This window comes from Lingula anatina, chromosome 2 (assembly GCF_051362555.1).
Source record: "Lingula anatina isolate TDL-2025a chromosome 2, LinAna3.0, whole genome shotgun sequence".
Lineage (NCBI taxonomy): Eukaryota > Metazoa > Brachiopoda > Lingulata > Lingulida > Lingulidae > Lingula > Lingula anatina.
Genome location: NC_141768.1, coordinates 11,899,163 through 11,922,616, shown reverse-complemented (window position 1 = coordinate 11,922,616; position 23,454 = coordinate 11,899,163). Strand labels below are relative to the sequence as shown.

Genomic DNA, 23,454 nt, shown 5'->3' with positions numbered 1-23,454 from the left:
AAAAAATTCATTAAAAATAAGTAATTTTTGGATAAATTGAGATATGAAGTAAGGAAAAGAATTAGAATCTATTTCTCCTCTAAATATGAATAAAGATGACTCTTTCAAATAATGATAGAAGCCTGGTTATTGGTCACTGATAACATTTTACTGCATTCTTTCTGAACTACAGGTGGTATAATGAAAAAATAAACAATTGACATTAAATGTGGTGATTTTTTGTGACACAGCATGCATAAAATACATATTACTAAATAAAATTGCTTATAAAGCATGTAATAAAATCAAATGGGAATACTGCCCACGTAGCATAAATAATTGTAGTAAAAAGCATAGAGACATCAAGTCTTGCATTAATACCAAACTATATCTCAAACCTCTCCAGAGGTAAACAGCAAGAAATGTCTAAGTAAAAGTTTATAAAAGTTTTCATTTACCAAATACTTAAGGCATACTTTGTGAATAAATAAACAGGACACCTGGTGTGCTTATTAATCATTGTATAAAAATATTACAATAAAGCAAAAATATTTAAAATTTCCAGTTCTAACTTTTATCCATATGGACACTTTTGCATGTAAACATGCATAGTTTCAGTTCTTTTGGTTTCTCACATGCTCTATTGCCTCTATCAACATGAATGTTGTGGTGCTGGTATTTCTTTCATTCATCAGTAAGACACTTCTAAATTAAATATATTAATGTGTATGTATATTAAAAAAATTAATTATACTGTGGTGCCACTGATTTTCAATGATTTGCTTATTATTTTGTGGAAGCCAGAAATTCTGAACTGCTCACTTTTCTTGTACTGTTGATCCTTGTACTTCTTAGAACCTTGCATTACAGTTGGTGTTTGTATTGTGACTCTCATTAAATGGTATAGTTTTTTAGAGATCACTTTCATTGTTTTTCAGCCTTGCATTACCATGGACAGTCAGGCATTGACCCTTTATTTTGTCTGCAATGGTGCAAAAGATTCTGCATATTGCTCTGTCACCTGCTTGAAATGCTAACAATACCACACATTTACTGCTCACAGCATTGTCTTTACTGTCTACATGCAACCTAATTATAGCTCTGTGGCATCATTGATACTCACACACGATGAAGAAAAGCTTTCACAACATGAATCACTCAGAGAAAGCGTATCAGCTTCTGTTTCAATGTAAGTGATAGCAGAATATCTGTTGTTTTGCGTAAGCTCTGATTCCACTGCTTGTAGGGAGTCTGGCAGATTCTGTGACACAGTTTGATTGCCTTTCTCAGGGTCCCCAGAATCCTGACACACCTGCTGCCCCCTATCTTCAGGATTGTCCACAGGCTGTGGTATGGGGCACCTCCTACCTTCTGGACTGCCATGGAACATCTGCTGTCCCCTTTCTTCAGGATTGTCCATGGCCTGTGGCAAGGGTCGTCTTCTACCTTCTGGACTGCCAATCTCTTGGAGGAAATTGAACTGTGCCAGTGCAGTCTCCTCCTCTGTGCCACAGCGAACAAAGAAATTCCTGTCTAATGATGGACGCCTCTTGACCAAACTTCTAACAACTTTAGGGTGCCCTGCAAATGTAATTAAGTTTACTTTTAATATAATGTTAAGTGTTTAAAAACTGAAAACTAAAGAACCCTATGTCTTCATTTTTTGAAAATAATGTTATGTTCAACATTTCTTTTATCTATATTTTCACATACATTTAATATGACCTCATTTCTGGAGCAAATCTGTTTGAAAATATGGCCCGGTAAATAAAGTATAGAAATCAATTGTTCTGGTTTTCTTACCATTCTTCTTTTTCATCTTTTTGTCTTTCTTCTGACCAGACTTTTCAACTTCACTGTCACTGGTGGTGACATTCCCCACCAAAGCATCAAGAAGGTTGGCCCGCTCCTAAGAAAACAGAATTTCACCTTAAATTTGGAATATGACAACCAACAAAATTTTTTAATTTGAAAATAACATTTTTAAATATTAAAATATTGGAAACTAAAATGTTGAAGTAGTAGTAACTTTGACTTTTATCTGCTCTTGGAAGAACCTAACATTGTAACAACAGGATTTAGATATTAACTGGTTTATCATTTACCTATATTAAATAATCGTACCATTCTCTCTGCCTGTCTTTTTAAAGAGAAATATGGCATACCATGCTGAATAAATTTATAATCACAACAAAAGTCACTCCTATCACTGCCACCCACCTCTGGGTTAGTTAAATCCACTGAATGAGCTTTCCCTTGAGGTTCTTGCTTTGTCCATGATCTGTTCCAGCACATCTCAGCCAGCAGTCTAGGGGGGTCTCTCTGGCCAGAGTCTTTCTCTGGAACCATCTTGACACTAGCTGGGGAAGAGACATCCACATCTGCATCACTGAGACTGGATAAACTCTTCTGAAGATCATCCACAGTCTTGGATAAATCTTCAATCTGTTTCGAAATCTCACCAAATTCTTCTCCACAGTCCTTGTCTGTGGCGAAAGAGTCATTGAACCCAGCCATACTCTCCCCGCCAGATCGTGGGCTTGGCAAGCTTTGTGACCCACCGCGGTATTTTTTGGAGGTCACCTTGTCTCCATCTGAACTTGCATGACAGAGGCTGTAAAAATCATTGCGAAACTTATTTTCAATGTCCAGGGCCATGTTTTCATTTAAAAAAACATCTTCACTGGTAAAAACTTGTGAGGCAGTGTCTTCAGCCCCGTGCTGCTCATTGCACATGTCCAACCATTCCTCCCCAAACTCTGCCATCGAAGTGTTCAGGTCTGGTTCCTCTGGGCCTTGGTGCAGTGCTTTATCTGGAAGAACCTCTTGTCTGCTAGTAGGGAAATTGCACTTGTCTTTCGTTGTCATTTTCATCTTGCCAACAGAGCTAGAGGGATCATTAACAGGGCCTTTTTGCTTTGGATTATAAACCTGGTGGCTCATGTTGGCATCTGCAGCTTGTATGTGGTAAGCCAAGGAGGATGTGTCTCTTTCGCCAGCACTTGATGGTGGATAGTGTGTCTTACGTGCTGGTTCAGTCCTGATATCTGGACAGTGATTTTTACTTTGTAGGTTGTGCAATTTTTCCCCAGCCAAAGTAGGTGGACTTTCCCTGCTCTGTTGTTTCTTCGATGATTCAAAGAACTTGCGTATGTCTTTAACCTTCCCTAAAGAGGCACTTTCAATGCTAGAGTTAGATGAATGAAGTTCTACATTATTGCACTTTTGGTGTTGGAGTTGATTGGGCAGCACATCACCTCTCTGTGGGTCAAAAGTTGTGTGCATCCCAGCCTCACTGTGGAGGTCATGTTTGGGCTTTGCTGCTTGTGATTGTGACTGAGGCTGTACAAGAGATGCATCTCGTCTGCCATTCTCTACTTGTCTGCTCTCTTTGTTGGCCTGTAACCTTAAGGCAGATTCTTTATCCTGCTGCATTTTCTCTGACAATGCTTCACTGGACATGGATGAATACCCCTCATCCCTGTTCCCAGGCCTAAATGCATTTCCCTCCTTGTTTCCTGGCCTAAACACATTCTCAGCAGAGTGGCTCATCTGACTGCTGGCAGGAGACCCAGGGGCTGAAAGCATTCTCTCCCCATTTCTTTTCTGCTCTGCTGCTGTTGCTGATCCACCTGAAGATTTTTCTGTCACAGAAGTATGCTTCTTTTCTTGTAACTTTCCTACAGAAAACTTGGCTTGAATTTCCTGATTTGGAGACGGTGTTATCTCCGAGAATGTTGCATATCCATTGGACCCAGAGGAGGAAGATGAGGAGGAAGAGTTGGTGTCTTTCATCAAATTGCTTTTGGCTTTTGCAGCTTGAATTTTGGTCAATATGGGTGTTGGTGTGTCTGGTTCTTCAAGGTACTGTTCTAGTGTCTTCATGTTGTTATTTGTCTTGCCTATCTGTAGTGTATTTGGTCTGGAAGGGGAGCCCTCTCTGGACATTGCACTCATCATGTTCTGTAGGATGTTAACATTGGCTCCTGCTCTGGTGGGAAAACTCAGCTTCTCCACTTGTGGTGTACCTGCATAGGTTCTTGGTTTGGCTTCACCAGTACTCTTGACTGTCAGGGCAGAATGGTCCCCATTTAAAATAGCCTTTGAGTAGGCCTCATAATCAGCCAAACCAACAGTCAAAGAATCTCGTTTGCCAGCCTCTAAATTGTTTTTCATTGACACAGTATTGTTATGGCTTCCAGTCTTAGACATGTATGGCTTCAGGGTGTCAGACCTGGGACTGACTGATCTCTCATCAGGATAGTCTCTAGTGGGGACCTCTGAGGCTGAATACGATCTGCTGTGATTTCTGTACAAACCACCAGGTGGCCTAACACTTTCAGAGGAACGATGCATCCACCATTGTATATTGGTATTCTTGTTGTTGGCGCCCAGTCCAACACGTTTCATCTTGGGACTGCCATTATTGGCTGGGAACTCTGTTTCCACACGTGTCTGCATAGCCTCCTGTGGTTTCTCCTCCTGGCCAGCATCTGACTGCAGTCCATTTAGTTTATCCCGCAGCCAGGGTGGGGGGACACTCAACTCTGGCATACCATTCATGTCATACATTCCCTAGAATAGAAAAACATGGATTAGAAAATAGAAAAACATTCTCCAGATATGACTAAAATTTCAGTATCAAATTCTGAGAACTTAGACAAAATAATTCCGCAAACAAAATGCAAAATATTTAATTTTAGCTAAATGATCAAACTTAAAAGGATAATTTCCAACTTTTCCAATATTCCCACACTGGTGACACAAATAATAATTGAAATTATTATAGTACTTAGGTCATTAACAAGTCGGGTTAAAGTTGTGTGGTTATCATACCATCTCTGTGGTCCAGTCATTAGCATTGTTTGGGGCAGACTTGACACTGTCATGAGACCTGCTCATGTTTCCTTTTGGCATCCCAGACTGAAAATATTAAAATATACATGCACAATTAATCTCTGTTTAAAAGACATATCTATGTGAAAGCATCCTGAAATATGAAAATGTACACTATTATCATTATAGAACAAAAGTTTTTCAGCTAAACAGAACTATAATAATAATAATAATAATAATAATAATAATAATAATAATAATAATGTACTCATTGTACCTGAATTGGCAAGCTCTGGTAACTGGCGTTCTTCATAGGTTGTCCAGAGGCATTTTTAAACTTCCACTTCCTGCCACTAGGTACAGACTGAAACACACGGTATGCTGCCATCAGACCACTGTATCAGAGGGTGTCTTAACATGGTGAACATAAAAACACCTACTCTTCACTGAATGATATTATTTTTAAGACAAACATGTTTTAATAATAAGTGACACTAGTGTGTAATGCACTTCTTCAATTCTATGAGATTTTCTGTTGGGTAAGACCTGACAGTCTTCTAGACTAGGATAGGAAACATGTCTGCTGTGTTAATACAGATTTTCCATTCCCTCTCATGTAAAAATGATAACAAGTTAATTATTTCTAAAGGGACCTTTTTTTTTTTTTACTTATGAGGTATAACAATTTAACCCTTTGACTGTCAGAGCTATCAGTGAAGAAGGGTTTAACATTTTGCATCATAGTATAACATTTTAGACTCTTTAAAAATGATTTACTTTTTAGCATAATAATAATCTTCAGTAGCATCACCACTTGAACAATAACTGAACTGCGGTGATTGAAGCATTAGTTTGAGTTACAATAATACCAGTATGACAGCTCATAATTGCAGGGTCAAAGTGGCATAAAGGTGTGTATGTTAAATAAGAATAGAATACATCTTGAAAAGAGGTCTTACCTGTAACATGGAGTCTGAAGCAAAGCGCACTTTGTCACTAACCATAGCACTGAGATATCTGTTCTGCTGCTCCAAATCCTGCACTCTGCCCTGCAGGTTCATACACTCTGACCTTAGACTCTGAAATATAGGGAACAACTACTTCAAGTACTTGTAATATTATCTTCTGTGATTTCTACAGTTAACCTTGTGTAAAATCAGTTATACAATACCAATTCTGCACACTCTACTCATTTGTAAGGTTTCAAAAATTTTGCAACCGAAAATGATAAATGATGAAAAGCTGACAGATCAGTTCATACCACAAAGAAAGTGAACCTGACTAAGCCCTTGCCCTATTTCAACAACTATCCTTAACCACATTTTTGTTTTTTTTAACGACTCTCTTCTATTCTCTCTCTTTCAATCTTACTATCAAAAAAATGCATTTCAAAGTTAAAATCATTATAAGGATAAAGTATCCACATGATACACTGCATCATACCTTTTGCATAAGAAGTGCCTGCACCACCTGTCCTGCTATCTCGTCCAGACACTTCTCATATTGCATACGTTGTTGCTCATTCTCCAGGACCAGCTGGGAGTTCTCCACCTCCATCTTCTTCAGCCGCTCCAGTAGTAACCTGGACTTGTCAAAGTCGTCCAGTCTCACCCCAGTCTGGAATATGTGGACACAGGACTTACCATGATTACAGACTCAGAACTCACACAGTTTTAAAAAGTTATAACTATAATAAGTTATCTATTGTGTTTTCAAAGTTAAGTACCTGCCCCTGTAAAACTAAATCTACAAGCTTAGGAAACAAAGTAAATTGTAAATGTTTCTACAAAACAACCATCTTTTTTCATGTATTTATAAAATAGTGTATTTTAATACCATGAATAGGCAAAAACAATGTGAAAGAAGTTACCTGTAGTTCATATAGTTGCACTTTGCTCTTCAGTGTTTTATTTTCTTGTTCCAGAAACCTCACACTGTTCTGCAGCTTCTGGGCCTCATTCTATAATACACAAAAGAAATGTGTTAGGTGAACTGAATGTGTAGAATGTGGTGTTGTTGTTGTGCCTCTTGTTGTGTGAGCATACTCAACCAAACAAAATTTCAAAAGATAAGTTTTTAGTGAGACAAAAGCTAGAAATACTAAACAATGTAAAATAATATTGACTTCTTATCAATAGAGTATTCTCCATTTACATCAATAACACACTGCCATTCTGTCTAATTGAGCATTCATTGAACATCTATTATACTGGATAATTAATTAAACCAGAGTATTCTGGTCTTTGTGGAAAATGTCCCTGGAGTCAAATTATATCACTGACCCATAGATCACTCTCGTGCCACACTCATTCTTCCTTAACATTACTATTTCTACAGGATCTCCAGGGGGCTGGAGTAAAATGAGTAATCCAACATAACAATGACACTCTCAAGCTTTCTTTTCAATTATTCTTTCCTTAACTACAGAATGATGAACAACATCTGTCACTGCTGCCCTGGATTTCCTGTGTTACTCTGAGCTGAACTTTCTCAATTACTCTTCTAGCTTTTTCTAAGCACTTTACAGGGCCATCAGTCAAAACAATGGAGTTTATGGTTTAAAGAATAAGTAAGGAGGTTGAAGAGGATTTTTACAAATGATGGGGTAAATCTTTGTCAAATTAAGCAAAATTTTCAATCATTGTCAGTCATACAAACAGCAAGTAACTGGTCTGTTTAAAAAAAAACAGAATTTGTAATTTTGCTCTCAAAAAATAGAAAAATACATTTGTCATACAATACACAGTTAAGTGAGACAAAAGCAGCAGACCATATATCAAAGCTTTTATCATGCAGTACTCTGCTTTTGACTCAATGGGATTTATTTCCTTACTGTAAAGTGTGCGTTTCAGGTTTCCCCCAACCTCGGTTTCTGCCATTATGCTTCACAGTGTGGTACACATTCAGTAACCGATTCTAGGAATTAAGCAGTCCCCAGCTTCCTCAATCACTGACTGGTTTATTGTTTCCTTTCATACATAAACTCCACAGGGGGCAATAGCATGGCAATGAACCACACAACTACCAGCCTTGTATGCACATCATGACAGATGTACTGTATGAAGCTATATCCAAATGCAACCCTTTCATAGAAAAAAAAAGGTTAAAGGCATATACACACACATGCCCATTACATCTCTCTCTCTGAAATTTCTCTCTTTAACACACACACACACACACACACACACACACACACACACACACACACACACACACACACACACACACACACACACATGCATACACAGACGGCTACACACCTTATAATTGGCTGCAATGCTCTCCTTCTCCTGCTTTATCTGATCCATCTTGTTCTTGTACTCCAGCAGGTTCCTCACCATGTTCTCCATTCTACAAATAATTTGCACAGTCATGAAAAAGCTTCTAGATCACCTTATCTTTATATTCTTCAGAATATATTTTATATCTTCTCATATGATTAAACAAACAATAATTATATAAACAAATAAACAACTTTTTAATCAGATGTGCCTAACTTTCACAATCTCTAAATCACTTGGCAGTAATGTGGGCAATAAAAAATTTACCTATCAAGGTAAATGACTGTCCCTATTGAATAATTAATTGCTGATACGTATACTAGCACAAAATATAAAGGTGTTTCTCCTCAACAGAAAACAAAAAGCCAGTGATTAAATCATCTTTTTTCAACAAAACAAATGAATTTTTATGTTTCAGTAATAAAAACTGTCTGGTAACAGTAACAATCAAACTCCTATAAAATCTTTCAAACAGAATCTATTGGAAAATTATTAGAAATCAATAGTGTTGCTATTTACTGGATGGATCCTTGATCTTTCAAACTGAAATAAACCTTCAGAAATGGTAAATGATAAGGGGTTGCCACAATATTCATTAATTCTACAATGGTCAACAGTCTTGTGGGATTATGACCTCCTGTCCATACAACATTCAAGGCACTAAATATCTAACTGACCTCACAGATGTATACCTACTTTATGGACACTTCCAACCATGTTCTAATTCCCAAGCAATTAATGGACATTTTAATTACATCATGCCTCTGATAGAACATAATCTTTCAGACTACATCCATGGCGAGGATCAACTCAATTCACAGACCACTTATCTGATTTAGATTCATCAAAATCAGTTAACAATTAGGTCTAAGGAGAGAAGAAAGCAATCAATATCTTTGGCAAAGTAGACAGCATGATGGACTGAGCTGCGGGCAGTACTTGTGAGTCTATTCAAAATAGCAGAGGATTGGGAATTACCAACAGACCTGATTATTTAATTGAGCTGGATATAAAGCAATAGACATATCATGCTTTGGGCCTAGATGTATGAAATAGTATTTAACCATAAATTTTCAGATATAGAAACCTCTTCCTTCACGGTCACCTGAGAGCTATTATGCTGATCTTTTATCAGTAGGGACTGCTACACAGTTCATGCAACTCCCTCCTCTCCTTATTTCAAATCAGTAAAAAAAAATTGTAATTTGGCAAGAAAAAATAATACTAGAAAGACCAAAGACCAAAAAGTTAAGGTGAAACACACACACACTGCATAACTTACTGTTTAAATTCATCTTGTAGTGCTATTAATCTTGCTTTACAAGTATCATTCTCAACCCGCATCACTTCCAGCTTGTCCTCAGCTCGAATCCTATGCATCCTCTCATACTCCAAGTCCTTCAACAGCTCTGTGTTCTGGAAGTAGAGAAAGCACAATATACAGTGTGGTCTACATTTGTAGTGAAATGCCATACCATACAGCAAAACAATTTACAATAAACTGCATATTTTGTGAAATCAACTCCATTTTGTATATGATAAACTGCAGTCTTGTTGATTATGATAATGGAAATTCTAATGAGTTCCACATTTTTACTTTATTCCAATGAAGAGGTACTAAAGGAATGGCATTATTTCGTACTTTGAAGGAAATGACACTTAAGGTTAAAAAAATAACAATAAACAAACCCAATTTATACATCAAACTGCTATGATAATGCCCAAATCAGACAACTTCTGCTATAGGTTACACACTCCAATACTTCTGCTATAACGCAGCACCATTTTCTGCTATGATCAATACATTGCAGATGACAAACGATTCAAAAGTCAATAAAAACAGCAGCCAGCTGCCTCAAATTGCTCCAATTTCAATATATCTCCTCAATAAAAGAGCTAAAAATGGCACTCGTGGAAAATTATGGAGCAAATTTATTTCTTAGAGTTCTAAAGGTGTTTGACATTGCTCATAAAATCACACTGAATACATGCCTTAAGAACAATCAACACAATTACACAACAGCACAATGCACAAGGATTTACCTTTCCTCCACATTAAGTGCCACCTTATTAAAATTTTGAGATTTCTAGAGAAAGGAATTTTGCTAAAGATATAGGCAATAAATTAAAAAAACTTTTACAATAAACTAAAAATATTATGCTGTGCAGCAGTTATAAAATGATCATGGTCAGTTGGTGACATGGTGTTGTGATAAACTAGTGCAATTTTTAAACATCAATTGTTAGTTTTAATTATTATATTTTCAAGTGCATTTATTATATGAGCAGTAGTTCTAACCCATTTTAATTTTTTTTTAATGAAAAATATAGCTGAAGACTTATCCCCCTGAAAGAAACTATAACACCACTCAAACAAAATGGCTAAATCAGTATAAAATCACTGCCTGTCCTTTTGTATTAAGACTTGGGCTTTTACCAATGTGTAATTTATATCACACACACACACACACACACACACACACACACACACACACACACACGGATACTAGCAGAAAGGTAAACAATCCAAAATAGTTGATGAATCTACTCATTAAAGAATAAGTAGATCTGGCATTTTTCTTCATCTTTTGGTTCAGGTCATTCAAGAACCCAGCATCAGGTAAGATATAATCCTGCTGTGAATTGCCTTTCATCCCAATTCATTACATCAGCTCAGCACCAAAAGCTGGCTGCGACAGAGCACTGATCTCCTTTGTTACTCTGTTCCATGCAACGTGATTGAAAAAGCATAGTATTTAACCCAGAAACCTTAAAGCCACAATATTCATGCTTTAGTGTAATTTTGACTTGCGATCAATAAATAACAATTTTAGCTGCATCTGTTGTTTTCCCAGTAAAGTGAGCATAAAACATACATAAAATACAACTGGCATGAAGCAAATACATATTTAAAGCCACATTTCCCATGTAAAACATAAGCACTAGTCAACCTATGAACAAACAGTCTCTATTAGCTACATCTGCTAAATTCCCAGAATCCAGATAGTAAAAATCACACTAGGCATTACTAGTCTGCATCTTATGATAAAATGACAAAGTAAACACATTTCATGGTCATTATGTGATATTTTAATATTGATAAATTGTTTCCATTTCTTTTATTTGAAATGGGTGATAAATTATCCGAATACATGTGTTTTTTCCTTTTTTTTGGGGGGGGGGGGGATAAGCAAAAACTGACTTTTGAGAAGAAAAGATGATCTATTTTTCAAACTTCATTTTTTTTTTCAAACTGACACAACATCTGGCATTAAAAGATCCCACATTTTTGTAATTCTTCATTTTTACGAGGTAAATATATATGAAAGTACAACAGCATGGCAGCAGCAGTGACTACAAAGACAAGGAATCATGCCTACCTACAGCTGCAGGTATATCTAGAGTTTAATCTAACGTCACAAATAAAGGCCACCAGTTCAGACAATCAGATCAAACAAAGCTCTCTGCTTTTTTTAAATGCAGATTTTGAATATGCTAGCTCTATTTTTGGCAGTACACCAGAACGTATCTCTAATATTAATATGCCTTATAAGAATATCACTTTAACACAGGTAACAAGCCAAATAATAAGCCAGTCAAGGCTATGTATTTTTTATTTTCATAAGCATGCAATATAATATTAACTTCTTTTGTAGATAATAAAAACCCAGAGCAACACTTCTGTACACACCTAACCCTTCCTTAGTAGTACTGTTAATGACTCATAACACATTACGATGATACACATTTTACTCAGCAGTGATGATACTGCAGTTTTGCCAATAGTAATTATGCCAACTTTCTTACCTTAAAGGCAGTACTGCAATGCCATTCAGTGCACCTGTATCATCTCTGAGCAGAGAGTAAGGCAGAGTGAGAGACAAAGACACCAGCAGCCTTGCCAAGAGCAGGCAAAACAAAGCAACATGTCTGCAGAATATTGAATCAATCTCCTCTACACATCACAAAAAATCAATACACTGCAAAAACTGTAAACTCTCTTTTTCTCTGCCCTTTATCAAAATGCATCAAAAGATACAAGAATCATGAACACAAATCAATACACAAGCCAAAACAGTAAATTTTTCCCCTTTTATCTCAGAACAATAACGTTTCTTAATAAACAATCAGGTATGCAATCACAGGTCAGATGTCACATGACCAAGGGTCAGAGGTCAGAAGATGGTGCAGGACCACTGTCAAAGGTGGTAAGAGTTCCAAGCGCTGTCACTGATGTGTAGAATTACTTGACAAATTGCAGTAAACAGTGCACATAAGAAGGGACAGCAGGTGCCTGACCTCCATTTCATTGTGCAAATATCAACTACAATTTCCCATCCCTGCCAGGCTTGGATGACTGAACAGGGATTGCAGTCTTGTGAAACCAAGCAAGAAAACCGGTAGAATGATGAAAGATATGGAACAACAAAAGACTGCTCAAATATACATTATGGGTGGCCTGACTCTGATGATTTTAAAATTCAATAAAATTTGCGTCAGTAACAGCTTACTTGATTAAATGAAAATTACAGTTTTCTGAAACAGAGGAAATCATACAAAAACAGAGCATTCGACTGTACTTCGAAATTCCACAAATGTACCATGCAGAAAACGTGAAAAATAAATTGTAATTTTAGTACCAGGCTCTCACTGCTCTAACTAACCAAGGTACATTAGGCAGAAAGGTTAGCAAGGAAAAAAAGACAATATGTGAAGTACTCTGTCCCTTATCTGAAATGAAGGTGAAGGAGATTTGCCCCTGGGTAAAACTAAGGGTTCAATACTGGGCTAACTTATTTTGATAAATTTTGTATTAAATTTCATTTCTACCTAGATCACCTACTTCACCGATGAAATGAATAAATCATAGATTGTATCAGTGTCAACCTCTGAATGAGGAAAGAAACAGCACGTACAATCAATTGTCATAAGTTTAAAGGGAAATCATTCCAATAAGACTCTTCAATATAGCATCGGGTTACCTTCTCCAGTTACAGCCAAGCCGCCTTGAATATACAATGAATGCACTTTCTGATCCAGAACATTTAAAACACATCAGTTTTCAAAGGAGTTTGTTAGAGACTAAATGGTTAGCATGTGACGTTAGGACCTTCCTGATCTATCTTTTATCCATATTTATCATGACATCCACACCTGTTTCCTAAACCATTATGCAACTCCTATTCTTTTAAAAATAGTGTTACAGATCTTTTGTGTGTAAATAATATGGATGCATGAGCATTTTCATTACAGTTTACACAGCATATTATATCATGGTTAATTAGTTACAATTCCCTTTTTTTTTCAGAGCCAGTGAATCTTTTCAGTTCCGTGGATTGGTAGTTGCTGGCTCAGAAGTTGAGAAAGATATCAGCAACCCAGTCCCTGTATAATGTTATACTTTCATCATACAAAAACTGAAGGTACCTTGATTATTCATGTCAAAGTTTACCTAGCTTCAAATGATTTATATATATATATATATATATATTTTTTTTTTTTTTTCATTTGATTGCTGAAATGGACAATCTTTTTTTATCTTAATTTAAAATGGGATTTTTTTTCTAATTACTGACAACTGTTCAAAGACATATTTTCACATTCGGTCATAGTAAGTCCTCCATTCCTCTCTGAAGGCCTCTATCAAAATAACTAATTGAATTATTCATAAGGCCTTGTCTGATCAAATTCACAGAAAAACAACACTAGACTCCCTGGTAAAAGAACACTTGTCCACAGAGGATTTCCAAACACAAATCTATACACTGGCACTGTCAGCCTCTGTGCATAAAGCCTCTCATAACTGCATAAAATGAACCAGTGAAATGAATTAATTACCTTCCTGTATTCTACAACTGAAAGCAAACTCTTGCTTCCACAGCACACAATACACTTCCACTGTGAAACAATCCTTTCAGACAGTCAATATCACGACACTATCTCACCTGGAAGCACTCATGGTTTCTAATTTTCCAGACTTCATTCAGGCTATTATATTTGTTTGCACATCTTGAGCAGTGAATACCATAGAATAAAGGACCATTAAAACTAGCCAACACTCTAGGGAATACAGTCAAGGTAAATTAATTAGTGCAATTCTTGAATAAAGAGATGGTTCAATCCACATTTTCAGCTGTGCTTTTGGTCTTTTGTTCTTTGTTTCATTGTTAAATAATACCGATGTTTGTTCTCCTGAAAGCTTTTATTCTTGATTCAGAAATTCTGTATCTATAGATACTGATGGGTTTTACAGGTAACTGTCACAGAAACAAAATCTTCCCTTTCCAGATCAAGCCATACCTTGAATTATTAATGAGTGAAGCTGATTCATGCACCAGCTAATATAATTATTATATTATAAGCTATACACATTTATCTCATTATACAGCAGACAGACCTCTATCCTAATGGAAATCAAAGCCCGAAGTCTCATCATGCGAGATTCAAAGAGATTTGGAAGAGAGTCAGAAACAACAAAAGACTAGCAATTGCAGTGTGGCAATGGATGTACAACAGTATGTACAGCAGTATGAATTCAACACATTTTGTGTGTCATTTTTGCCTTGCTTTCTAAGATGACTTTCCTGGCAAGTTAAATTTCACTCTTATTGCTGTAAAGTTAACCCCACCTGACATCGTGGAGTGCTGACCGCCTTGTTATGGGTTGCAAGGATAATTTCCATTACAGTTTCTAATGAAATTTCTGTTTCTTCATTTTCTCCTTTTTTTGGGGAAAAAACAGATGATCCTGTCTCTATGTTATTCAGAGTCACTAGGGGGTCAAAAGAATAAACTGTAGCCCACATCTGCCCTCTATCAAATACTGCAGAGTTTATGAAATAATTCTCCACTGGTGCTCAAAAAAATTAAGTTATTGTTAACTACACATTTAAAGCAAATTATTCTTCACAAATTCATAATGGATCAGAAGTTAAACTGCTTCTGTCTCGACCATTTTTATCAACTATGATGCATGAGTACATTCCCAAATAAAACATGTCAGCTGTATCTCTGACTGGAAGATATAGCATGTACTGAACTCTTGACACAAAAACACCCTCTTGTCCATTCTTCCAACCTAGTGAAGGGAAAAGTCTGCAACTATATGTGATAAATACGTGGCATAGCAAAGTAAACCTATCTCAATTGATCAGTGATGTTCCACATTTTACACATAAAAGCTCTACAATCAAGTTGAATCAAGGCAATCTTCGGCACATTAATCTCCACCCTACATCACACAATCTGAGACCCCGGTTCTGTTTTCATAGCACATTCAATACCAACTTAATTTAATTCTCTTATATCAGGTAAAAAAGAGAAGGAAATCCTTGCAACAAACCCTATCACTTTGTTATGTGATGGATGGCAAGGAGCACAGCAAGAGTTCTTGTCAATAAATTTATGGCTTGATGCAATTATTTATCACTGACCTTTGAAGAAAAAGATTCAATCTCCACAGCTGAAAGCAAATTGTAAGACAGCTATCATTGGAGCTAAATTCAACAAGCCCTGCTGCCACACAATCCTGATCCTATCAAACAAGAGACAAGTTGATACACGTGTCAAGTCAACTTTGAATACTGGAATGCATTCCTATCTATTGCTCATTACATAAGGGTCATGAACCTTAAATCTTGCAATTATTTATCACACAAATAGCACTGAACATACTGCAACAATAGAATGGACAAAAATTATCATTCTGTTGTACTAAGTTACTAAAATCATATACGTATCTATCTGATAATCTCCATTTCAAACTTTCAATGGGCCAGACCTTTTATTTAACAATTAATTTCATCATAAAAATTACATTTATGTCTTGTAACCCATCTCTCTCTGTAAATCTTTGTTTTCACAAAAAAGCCCCATTTCCAGTTAAGTTGGGTCCACTAATCTTAGTGAGAAACACTTCAGCAGGGACTGAAAATGGTACTGGACTGAGACATTAGCCATGACTTTCTTGGTATACAAATTGGTGCAATATTTCATTTAATAGTACTGCTACCTACTGATCTATCTTCAGTCAAAGTACACTAAAATCTTAGTTTAAAAATTAAAATCAATTTTTGGGGTTAAATTCTTTTTTGAAGAAGGCCCCAAATGTCTATATATGATTACCTAACCATAGGCAGCACATCTTATCCCTGTGTTGTCCACCACCAATGTCACAGCTTCCTATGGAGGGCAAATTACAAATGGACTTTCTGTAGAGATGGGTCAGATAGAGTTCTCAACTCCCCAACAAAAACTGAGAAGTGTCAAACAACAAGGCAGCCCAGATGCACATATAGTTGGTAAAATGATATGCTACTCTACCAACTGGTCTTGACAGGCCCAGTGATAGTCGCAGGTGAAATGGGATAATAAATTTGATAAACTAGGAATTAAACAGATAATTTATGTTGACGGTGAATCCAGGGTATCTTTTCTTTGTTCAAAATGTGCTTGGTTAGTCTTGGATCCACAGTGTGTGTGTGTGTGTGTGTGTGTGTGTGTGTGTGTGTGTGTGTGTGCATGCATGTGTGTGTGTGTAACACACATTTTACAAATGGTAAATCTTATGATACCCCTTTTTAACTTACTGCTTTTTTTAACTCAACACTTTTGCAAGTAAAAACTAAGAGAGGGGATATTTAAAGTGCTCTTTCTTTGCTCAAAGATTTAGAAAGTTGTTTTTAGCATTTGGTTCTCACTGGACCAATTTCCATCCCCTCACTTCCTTACTACACTGGCAACGTGACTATCTATTATGAACGTTGGATATTTTTATGCTTACTATCCAACTTGTCTTGTCACAAAAAGTGTGTAACAACTATACATTTCTTTTAGTTAAGAATTTACTTAGCTGTGTTCAGCTATTGGTTTGAGTTCTACTTAGGCTTCATTCACATGCAATGTCTATTTTCTAAATTCTATTTTCTATTCGCGGTATGTCTTATGATCACGGTCTGTGCCCTGAATATCCCGCGGCGTAATTACTGGCAGCACGAGCCAGTTACTATAAGTTACTATAAGTAACTGGCTTGTGCTGCCAGTAATTACGCGGCGGGATATTCAGGGCACAGACCGTGATCATAAGATAGCGCGAATAGAAAATAGATTTTTAGAAAATAGACATTCCATGTGAACGAAGCCTTAGAGTTCTATAATATATACACCAAAATTCTAGCATTTGTCAACCTTCTCTCAGTTATTACCTCCGCCAAGGAGGTTATGTTTTCACCCCTGTTTGTTTGTCTGTCATCAACATAACTCAAAAAGTTATGGACTGATTTTGATGAAATTTTCAGGGACTGTCAGAAGTGGGCCAAGGAACAGATGACTAGTTTTTGGTGGTGATCTGGATCAATAATCAATCAATAATCAAAAATTGCTGCCTTGGCAGAGGTCTGCGCTCTCAGAGTGCTTTTCTAGTTACTAAAGCCTTTACCTGATAGTGCAGTCAATCCCCTCTCTCTGTGTACTCCCTCTAATAACTCCCCCCCCCCACAACTCCATCTCCACCCCCACCCCAGAACACTCACCATCTCACTGTCTTCCTTGTATTTGGCCAGCTCTCTCTCCAGACTGGCAATGTGATGGCGCTCTCTTCTGCTGATCTGCTTCTCCTCAGCCAGCTGCTGTAACACTTCATGCATTCTCGCCTCCAGGAGCTGAGGGGAGATAGACACAGAAATGCAGTAGCCACAACAGTGTCAGTGTGCTTTGTACAAAATTGTGTTAGGTGTGACATTGTGTTAGGCGTGACAGTGCTTTACAACCACACATTGCCATTAGTGGAAAAAAAGACAGTATTTCATGTGTGATCTTTAAAGTCAATTATAAAGTTTGCCTGGAGATCCACTTCCTCTTTTGTCTGATGTTTTTCAACACTTGCAACTTGAAACACTTGAAACTGTCATTATGCTTTGATAGGTGAAGTATGGTTTGTATGTTGCCCATTTTCTCACTTGGTCTCTATTCCTTTTTCTTACAAATATTTTTTCACAACTGCTTATCCTGAGTAAACTTATTTTTCACATTACACTTTCCATCCAAGCACCAATTTCCACCCTTGCCCAACACATGGCCCATTTGGCTTCTGATCACTAAATATTTGTATTCCAAGTTGCAGCTCCCACCTAAACAATGGCACATACCTAATCTCCATGATGGCTCCACAGCCCATGATTTAAAAAAATTAAATGTCTTAAAAGCAAAATTAAAAAAGAAGAAGAAAAAAAAAACATCCAATTTTTGACTCTAAAGAAAAAAGGTTGAAGTAAAATATGTTTTAGGAGAGCTAAGGAATAATAGCTCACCTTAATGTCCTGCTCTGGTGAATGAAACCCTCGTTCATCTGGCTCAGAGTTCCTGTCTGTGGTGCGGGTGTGGCTCTTAGACCGGGGACGTCCTCGGCGAATCATCTTTACTGTATTGTGTTGCAATTTCTTAAGACTGTAAAAGAAATTAACTTTGTTCAAATAGATTCACAAGGTAAACATTTAACCATTATCAGCATGTTAGCTAACAAATTGTGAATACCCCAACAATATCTTACCTTTTGCAAGTTTCAAACCATTTCTGGGTTCTTACCTTCAATACTAGTTTCCCACTGTTCCAGTGAATCTACTTAAGAATGACAGATTATTTAGTTTCTTTTTTAACAAAATATTCATGGGTCCAGTGGACAGTGACTGTGCCAAGAATAAAAGTCAACCCTCCAATGAAATTAGCAGTATTTCCCCTCAGCTGTCAGCCTGCCCGGCTCCCAAGTACCTCACGTGTTCTAGTGTGGCCTTGCCTTTCATCTTCACTTCATAACTCAATAAAATACTTGACGTTTTTATATATTAGATCTGGGACTGGGGCCAGTGCGCTGCATGGAGCCTAATTTAGGAAAAATGCCAAAGGCCTATTCTGGTAATTGGTTGATTTAGGGTCAGTTTTTTCTTGATTTCTTCTCCTTGAAGACCAGATGGCTGTGTTTGACAATCTGAATCATCTCTGCCCCCAACACTGCGGTGTTAGCTAAGACCCTTTATGTGCCAGGTTGACTCCATGTTTGTGTAGCAAAATGGTATGTTTATACCCTTAGATCTTTCCTCCGACTTCTTTATTGCCAGTCAGACAGAGAAAACATGCTGTTAAGTCAGATCACTAAGCCCATGTTTATCTCTCCTTTCTGCCAGCATAACATCACATAACCTCCGACCTGGCCCGTATTATTTAGCCTGTGATCAGTTATTTCCTCATAATAAATAAATATATGTAAGTGTGAAAAGAATACATTCCAAAAGAAAGTCTAATCAGTCCCCCACTGTTCTCTTATTCATAGTACCATTTAAAGATGTTGGGATTTACTCCTTGACTTTATTCCTTACAACCCACCTTGATATTCCCATGCTTCAAGATTTCAAACAACATACCTGTGTTGACTGTTCCATTATGATGACCAGACTTCATCTTAGATCTTTACACAGTAAATAACTTATCCTGCCCCTACCCCATGACAACCTCTAGATCCCCTCTTCCCTCCCCAGGACCCCCCCCCCTCCTCCATCCCATCAGTCTACATACATAATAATTTCTATGCTTTCTTCAAGAACATTCTAGCAAGACTGCGTTCCACCTATTTACTGGAAATATCAACTTATTCTAGCAACAAAAACTGTTTCTTATACAATACATGACATATTTTCTGTCACAAAGTGAAAATCAAAATAACTCCAATACCCTACCAGTAACAAAAAACATAAAATAAGCAGTGATAGAGCTATATACTTATATCAATCTCGAATTGTCTGTAAGCAGAATCTTCTCCAGTAGGCCTCTCTCCCTATTCCACTCTGCACACAGTGTGGTACAATCTCCTATATCTCCTAATGCAATAGAAATGTCACGGGTTTTTGGAACAGTAAACTCCCAAAGCTGAAAATTTACCAGTCTCCAGTGAATTACTGAATAAATTTTTGACAAGTAGCTCACAGCCCTGCACTCTTCAAATATTGTGTTGCATCTCCACACAAAGGCACTAGAATATAGATTGTCTTGTCAGGCGATGATATATTTAGGAATCTATTTTTTGCATAAATTCATCTGGTGGGGAGCAACAGTTTATTTATCATTCAAAGCTTAATACAATTTACATACCATGTTTTTTCTTCAAATCTCTATATTAGGTTTGTTTTTCTCTATAACTAGTCAGAAAAATCTCTATCATATAACATAATCACATGGTTTTATGTCAAAGGGCTTCAGATACATATACATTAGGATAAGTGACAGACCATCCCAAATAATGTGTGAGATATGTATTTCATGTAATACAGGAATCTAGGAATGATATACAACTTGTATTTCCATCAAATACACTTAAAGTATCCCATTATGATCCATTATGATGCCAGCCTTGCTTAAGCAGTGCAATTTAGCTGACACTGCCATTGAATAGATTTCATAATGGAAATACTCCCATGCCATAAAGATGTCAGTTTCTTCAACAGAGGGTTTTGTACATAAAACTCAGGACTGTCAGGTAAAGATAACCTGTGAAATTTGAAAATGACTCATTTTGCTCAGACATATAAATACTCTTATTTGTTGAAATAGTTTTCCAATGGAGATATTGCTTTATCAAGATAATAACTAAAATTTCAGAATAAATATCTGGATAAGTATGATTTTATGATTTATATTATGCTTACTCTATTATGACTTTAAACAAATGGTAGAAAAGGTAAAACTGTCTTGATGGTATTTGTTTTTGTTGATAACTTTTCAAATCATTCCAGATTTGCTCCCATATACAAGTTGGCTATGTGTCAAAATATTTTACATAGTATACATACCATGATAGCCCAAGTTAACGTCAACATACTTAAGTTGGAGAAATGAATGCTAGATATATGCACTGACTAGGTTCAATTCAAAGCAAACAAATGATGAGGTTACATCAATGTGTAAATGTTCTTTAATTCTGACAGGAGTCAAGGCCTTCTTGTTACATTATACAAATTTGTTAGATGCAACAAATGGCTGTTTCACCAGGGAATTATCTACGATATATAATTCCCTGGTCTCACGAACTTTCTGTGTTGCTTATTGCTCATAGCAAGGCTTAAAGTTCAAAACACCTGACATGCACTAGTATTCATCATAATTCATAAACAGCTACATGGCAATAGTTTTTGAATATATCTAGTTTTAACGAATCATTATTTTTTATTATTTATACCACTTCATTATTGTAATTTGAAGAGTATTTATGTCTATAATAAACATTAATTATGCCCCAAAAAATCTGATGCATAAGTAGTATTAAACTGCATTTCTTAAGTTGTTTTGAGAACATAATATTTGTCGAGGGCCTTTGAACCATTAATTAAAGGGGACAAACATTGTTAATACATATATGAAGTGATTGTGTTTGGAACATTTAAAAAAGTTTCTGGGTCACAAAAAATTGGGGGAGGGGGGCTAAACAAGGCAATAAATTTTATCTTTTGAAGACTTTGTGACTATGGACAATCATGCTGCTACAGATGACATCCATTCAGGTTGAATGACTCACAAGTCTAAAATTAACTTGAACTGAGTCCAGTAATATTCGTATTACCTGCTATCCATTCAATCTTGCTTAAATATCCAAAAAATGCCCTGTTTGCCTCAGAGGCCACTTGTGTTTTGAAGTTATCTTAATTAAAAACTGCTCAAAGATTATCTATGGAGTTTGTCTCAGAGCAGTCTTCTTATATAAGTATGAGCATTGTATTAATTATGTCTAAGACTCGAGGCCCAAGAAACTTATATTTTCTGGAGGCGCTATGACACAGAGGTACAGACCACATCCTTTTCTAATTCCCAGTGGTGCTGTAACTACTTAATATATATATGAGGTATGTTGTCTGCACAATAAACCCCTAGCAAAATGAACATTTGAAATTTAAAATTTGTCTTAATTTATACTCAACAATAATAATTTACCAATTATGATATTTATAGAGAGTCTGAGTCTATATTATACTTAGTAAAGTCAATTCAAAAGAGTCTGTGACTGCCAACTCCATGTTCTCACTCAACAAAATATCAATATGTCTAGACTAAATGTTGAAGAATATCAGTTGGCAAAGTCTTCGCCAAACTTGCTAATACACCAAAGACTTCATAAATACATTTACACCTTGAATTTCTTCTTCACTTCATCAAGTATCAAAATCAATATCACTAAAGGATCTCAGAGAAGCAGTACCAGGAAAGATGTAGATTGGTTGGAAGCTTTCCAGATTTAAAAAGCATATACTCCGACCTCAATCAAGTGCTCTTTTATATATTACCTACAGGTAATTACAATAGTGAATCTGTAAGTTAAAAATTCAGGCGTTACAACTAATCCCAAGCTTGTACGGAGAGCAGACGTTTGAGCAAAATGGCTATCGTTTTGAAACACGAGTATGATTATTAACGTTTTATTTGTCCTTTTCAACTAAAATCCAAGTCTACATGCAACATAAAAATCTAGAAGTCAGTGAGCCAAAGACGATCAATACTTAGCAAAAGTTTTAAGGCTTCAAGTTATTTAAATATACAGTAAGTCTGTGTTTATTCAGTCCACTATTTTTAAACAAAGTTGACAAATTATTTCTTTCGTGTATAGAAATTCATTAATTAAACATCTTGATTGTTCTTCAAACATTCAACAAATGTCAGTGTCATTTGGTACACACACTTCTCTCCTCGAAATCGTCGTACATCTACAGTTCAATATCTCAATACTTGCAAAAAATTAGACGAAACAGACCCGATACATTCAATTTTACCTTGGTAATATTTAATGAGAGATGATATAATACTCACTCTTTACAGTTTGATCAACATAAAACTAGAAAATGTTCCGATTGCAAAGTTCTTCGAGCAGACCCCACGCCGCCATGTTGACTTGATCAAGGCCATTGTGCTAGGTGCGACAATCATTGCTACAAATTTACAAAGAGGGCTCAGCAGTTGCAATGTCTTTTTTCAAGTGAAAGAGCAGACAAAGCTGCTAGTAATTCACAGGATGAATGTAATTTATTCATTTTTAAAGAATTTTGTTTAGATTGTAGATTTTAATCTAATAATCAAAATAAATGCTTTTGCCCATTCATACAAAATAATATCTAAACGTTTTTATACAAAAATTGCATCACTGCAAAAAAATAAATAAATTAAAAGATTTTTTGTTTAGATCTGTATCTTTAAAAAGTTTGACAGCATGCCATATATTACAAAAAAAAAAAAAAAAAAAAAAATTGTGAAAAATTCCACACAAAAGTATTAAAATATTTACACATGAAAAAAAATGTTACCTCTTACAAATTGGTATTCCCGCCTT

General features: G+C 36.2%; 1 protein-coding gene across 1 annotated transcript; it reads right to left on the bottom strand.

Moving 5' to 3' along the window:
• Positions 1–126: 126 nt before the first annotated feature.
• Positions 127–23,380, bottom strand: LOC106152039 (uncharacterized). Its single transcript, XM_024075292.2, has 13 exons — positions 22,938–23,380; positions 18,404–18,539; positions 17,627–17,755; positions 9,379–9,512; positions 8,076–8,166; positions 6,686–6,775; positions 6,259–6,432; positions 5,775–5,894; positions 5,093–5,179; positions 4,816–4,902; positions 2,200–4,554; positions 1,783–1,888; positions 127–1,560 (listed from the first exon to the last, which is right to left on the bottom strand). Exons 2-13 carry the CDS (start codon positions 18,506–18,508, stop codon positions 1,073–1,075), a joined length of 3,966 nt encoding a protein of 1,321 aa, XP_023931060.2. The 5' UTR covers positions 18,509–18,539; positions 22,938–23,380; the 3' UTR covers positions 127–1,072.
• Between the last annotated feature and the right edge of the window lie 74 nt (positions 23,381–23,454).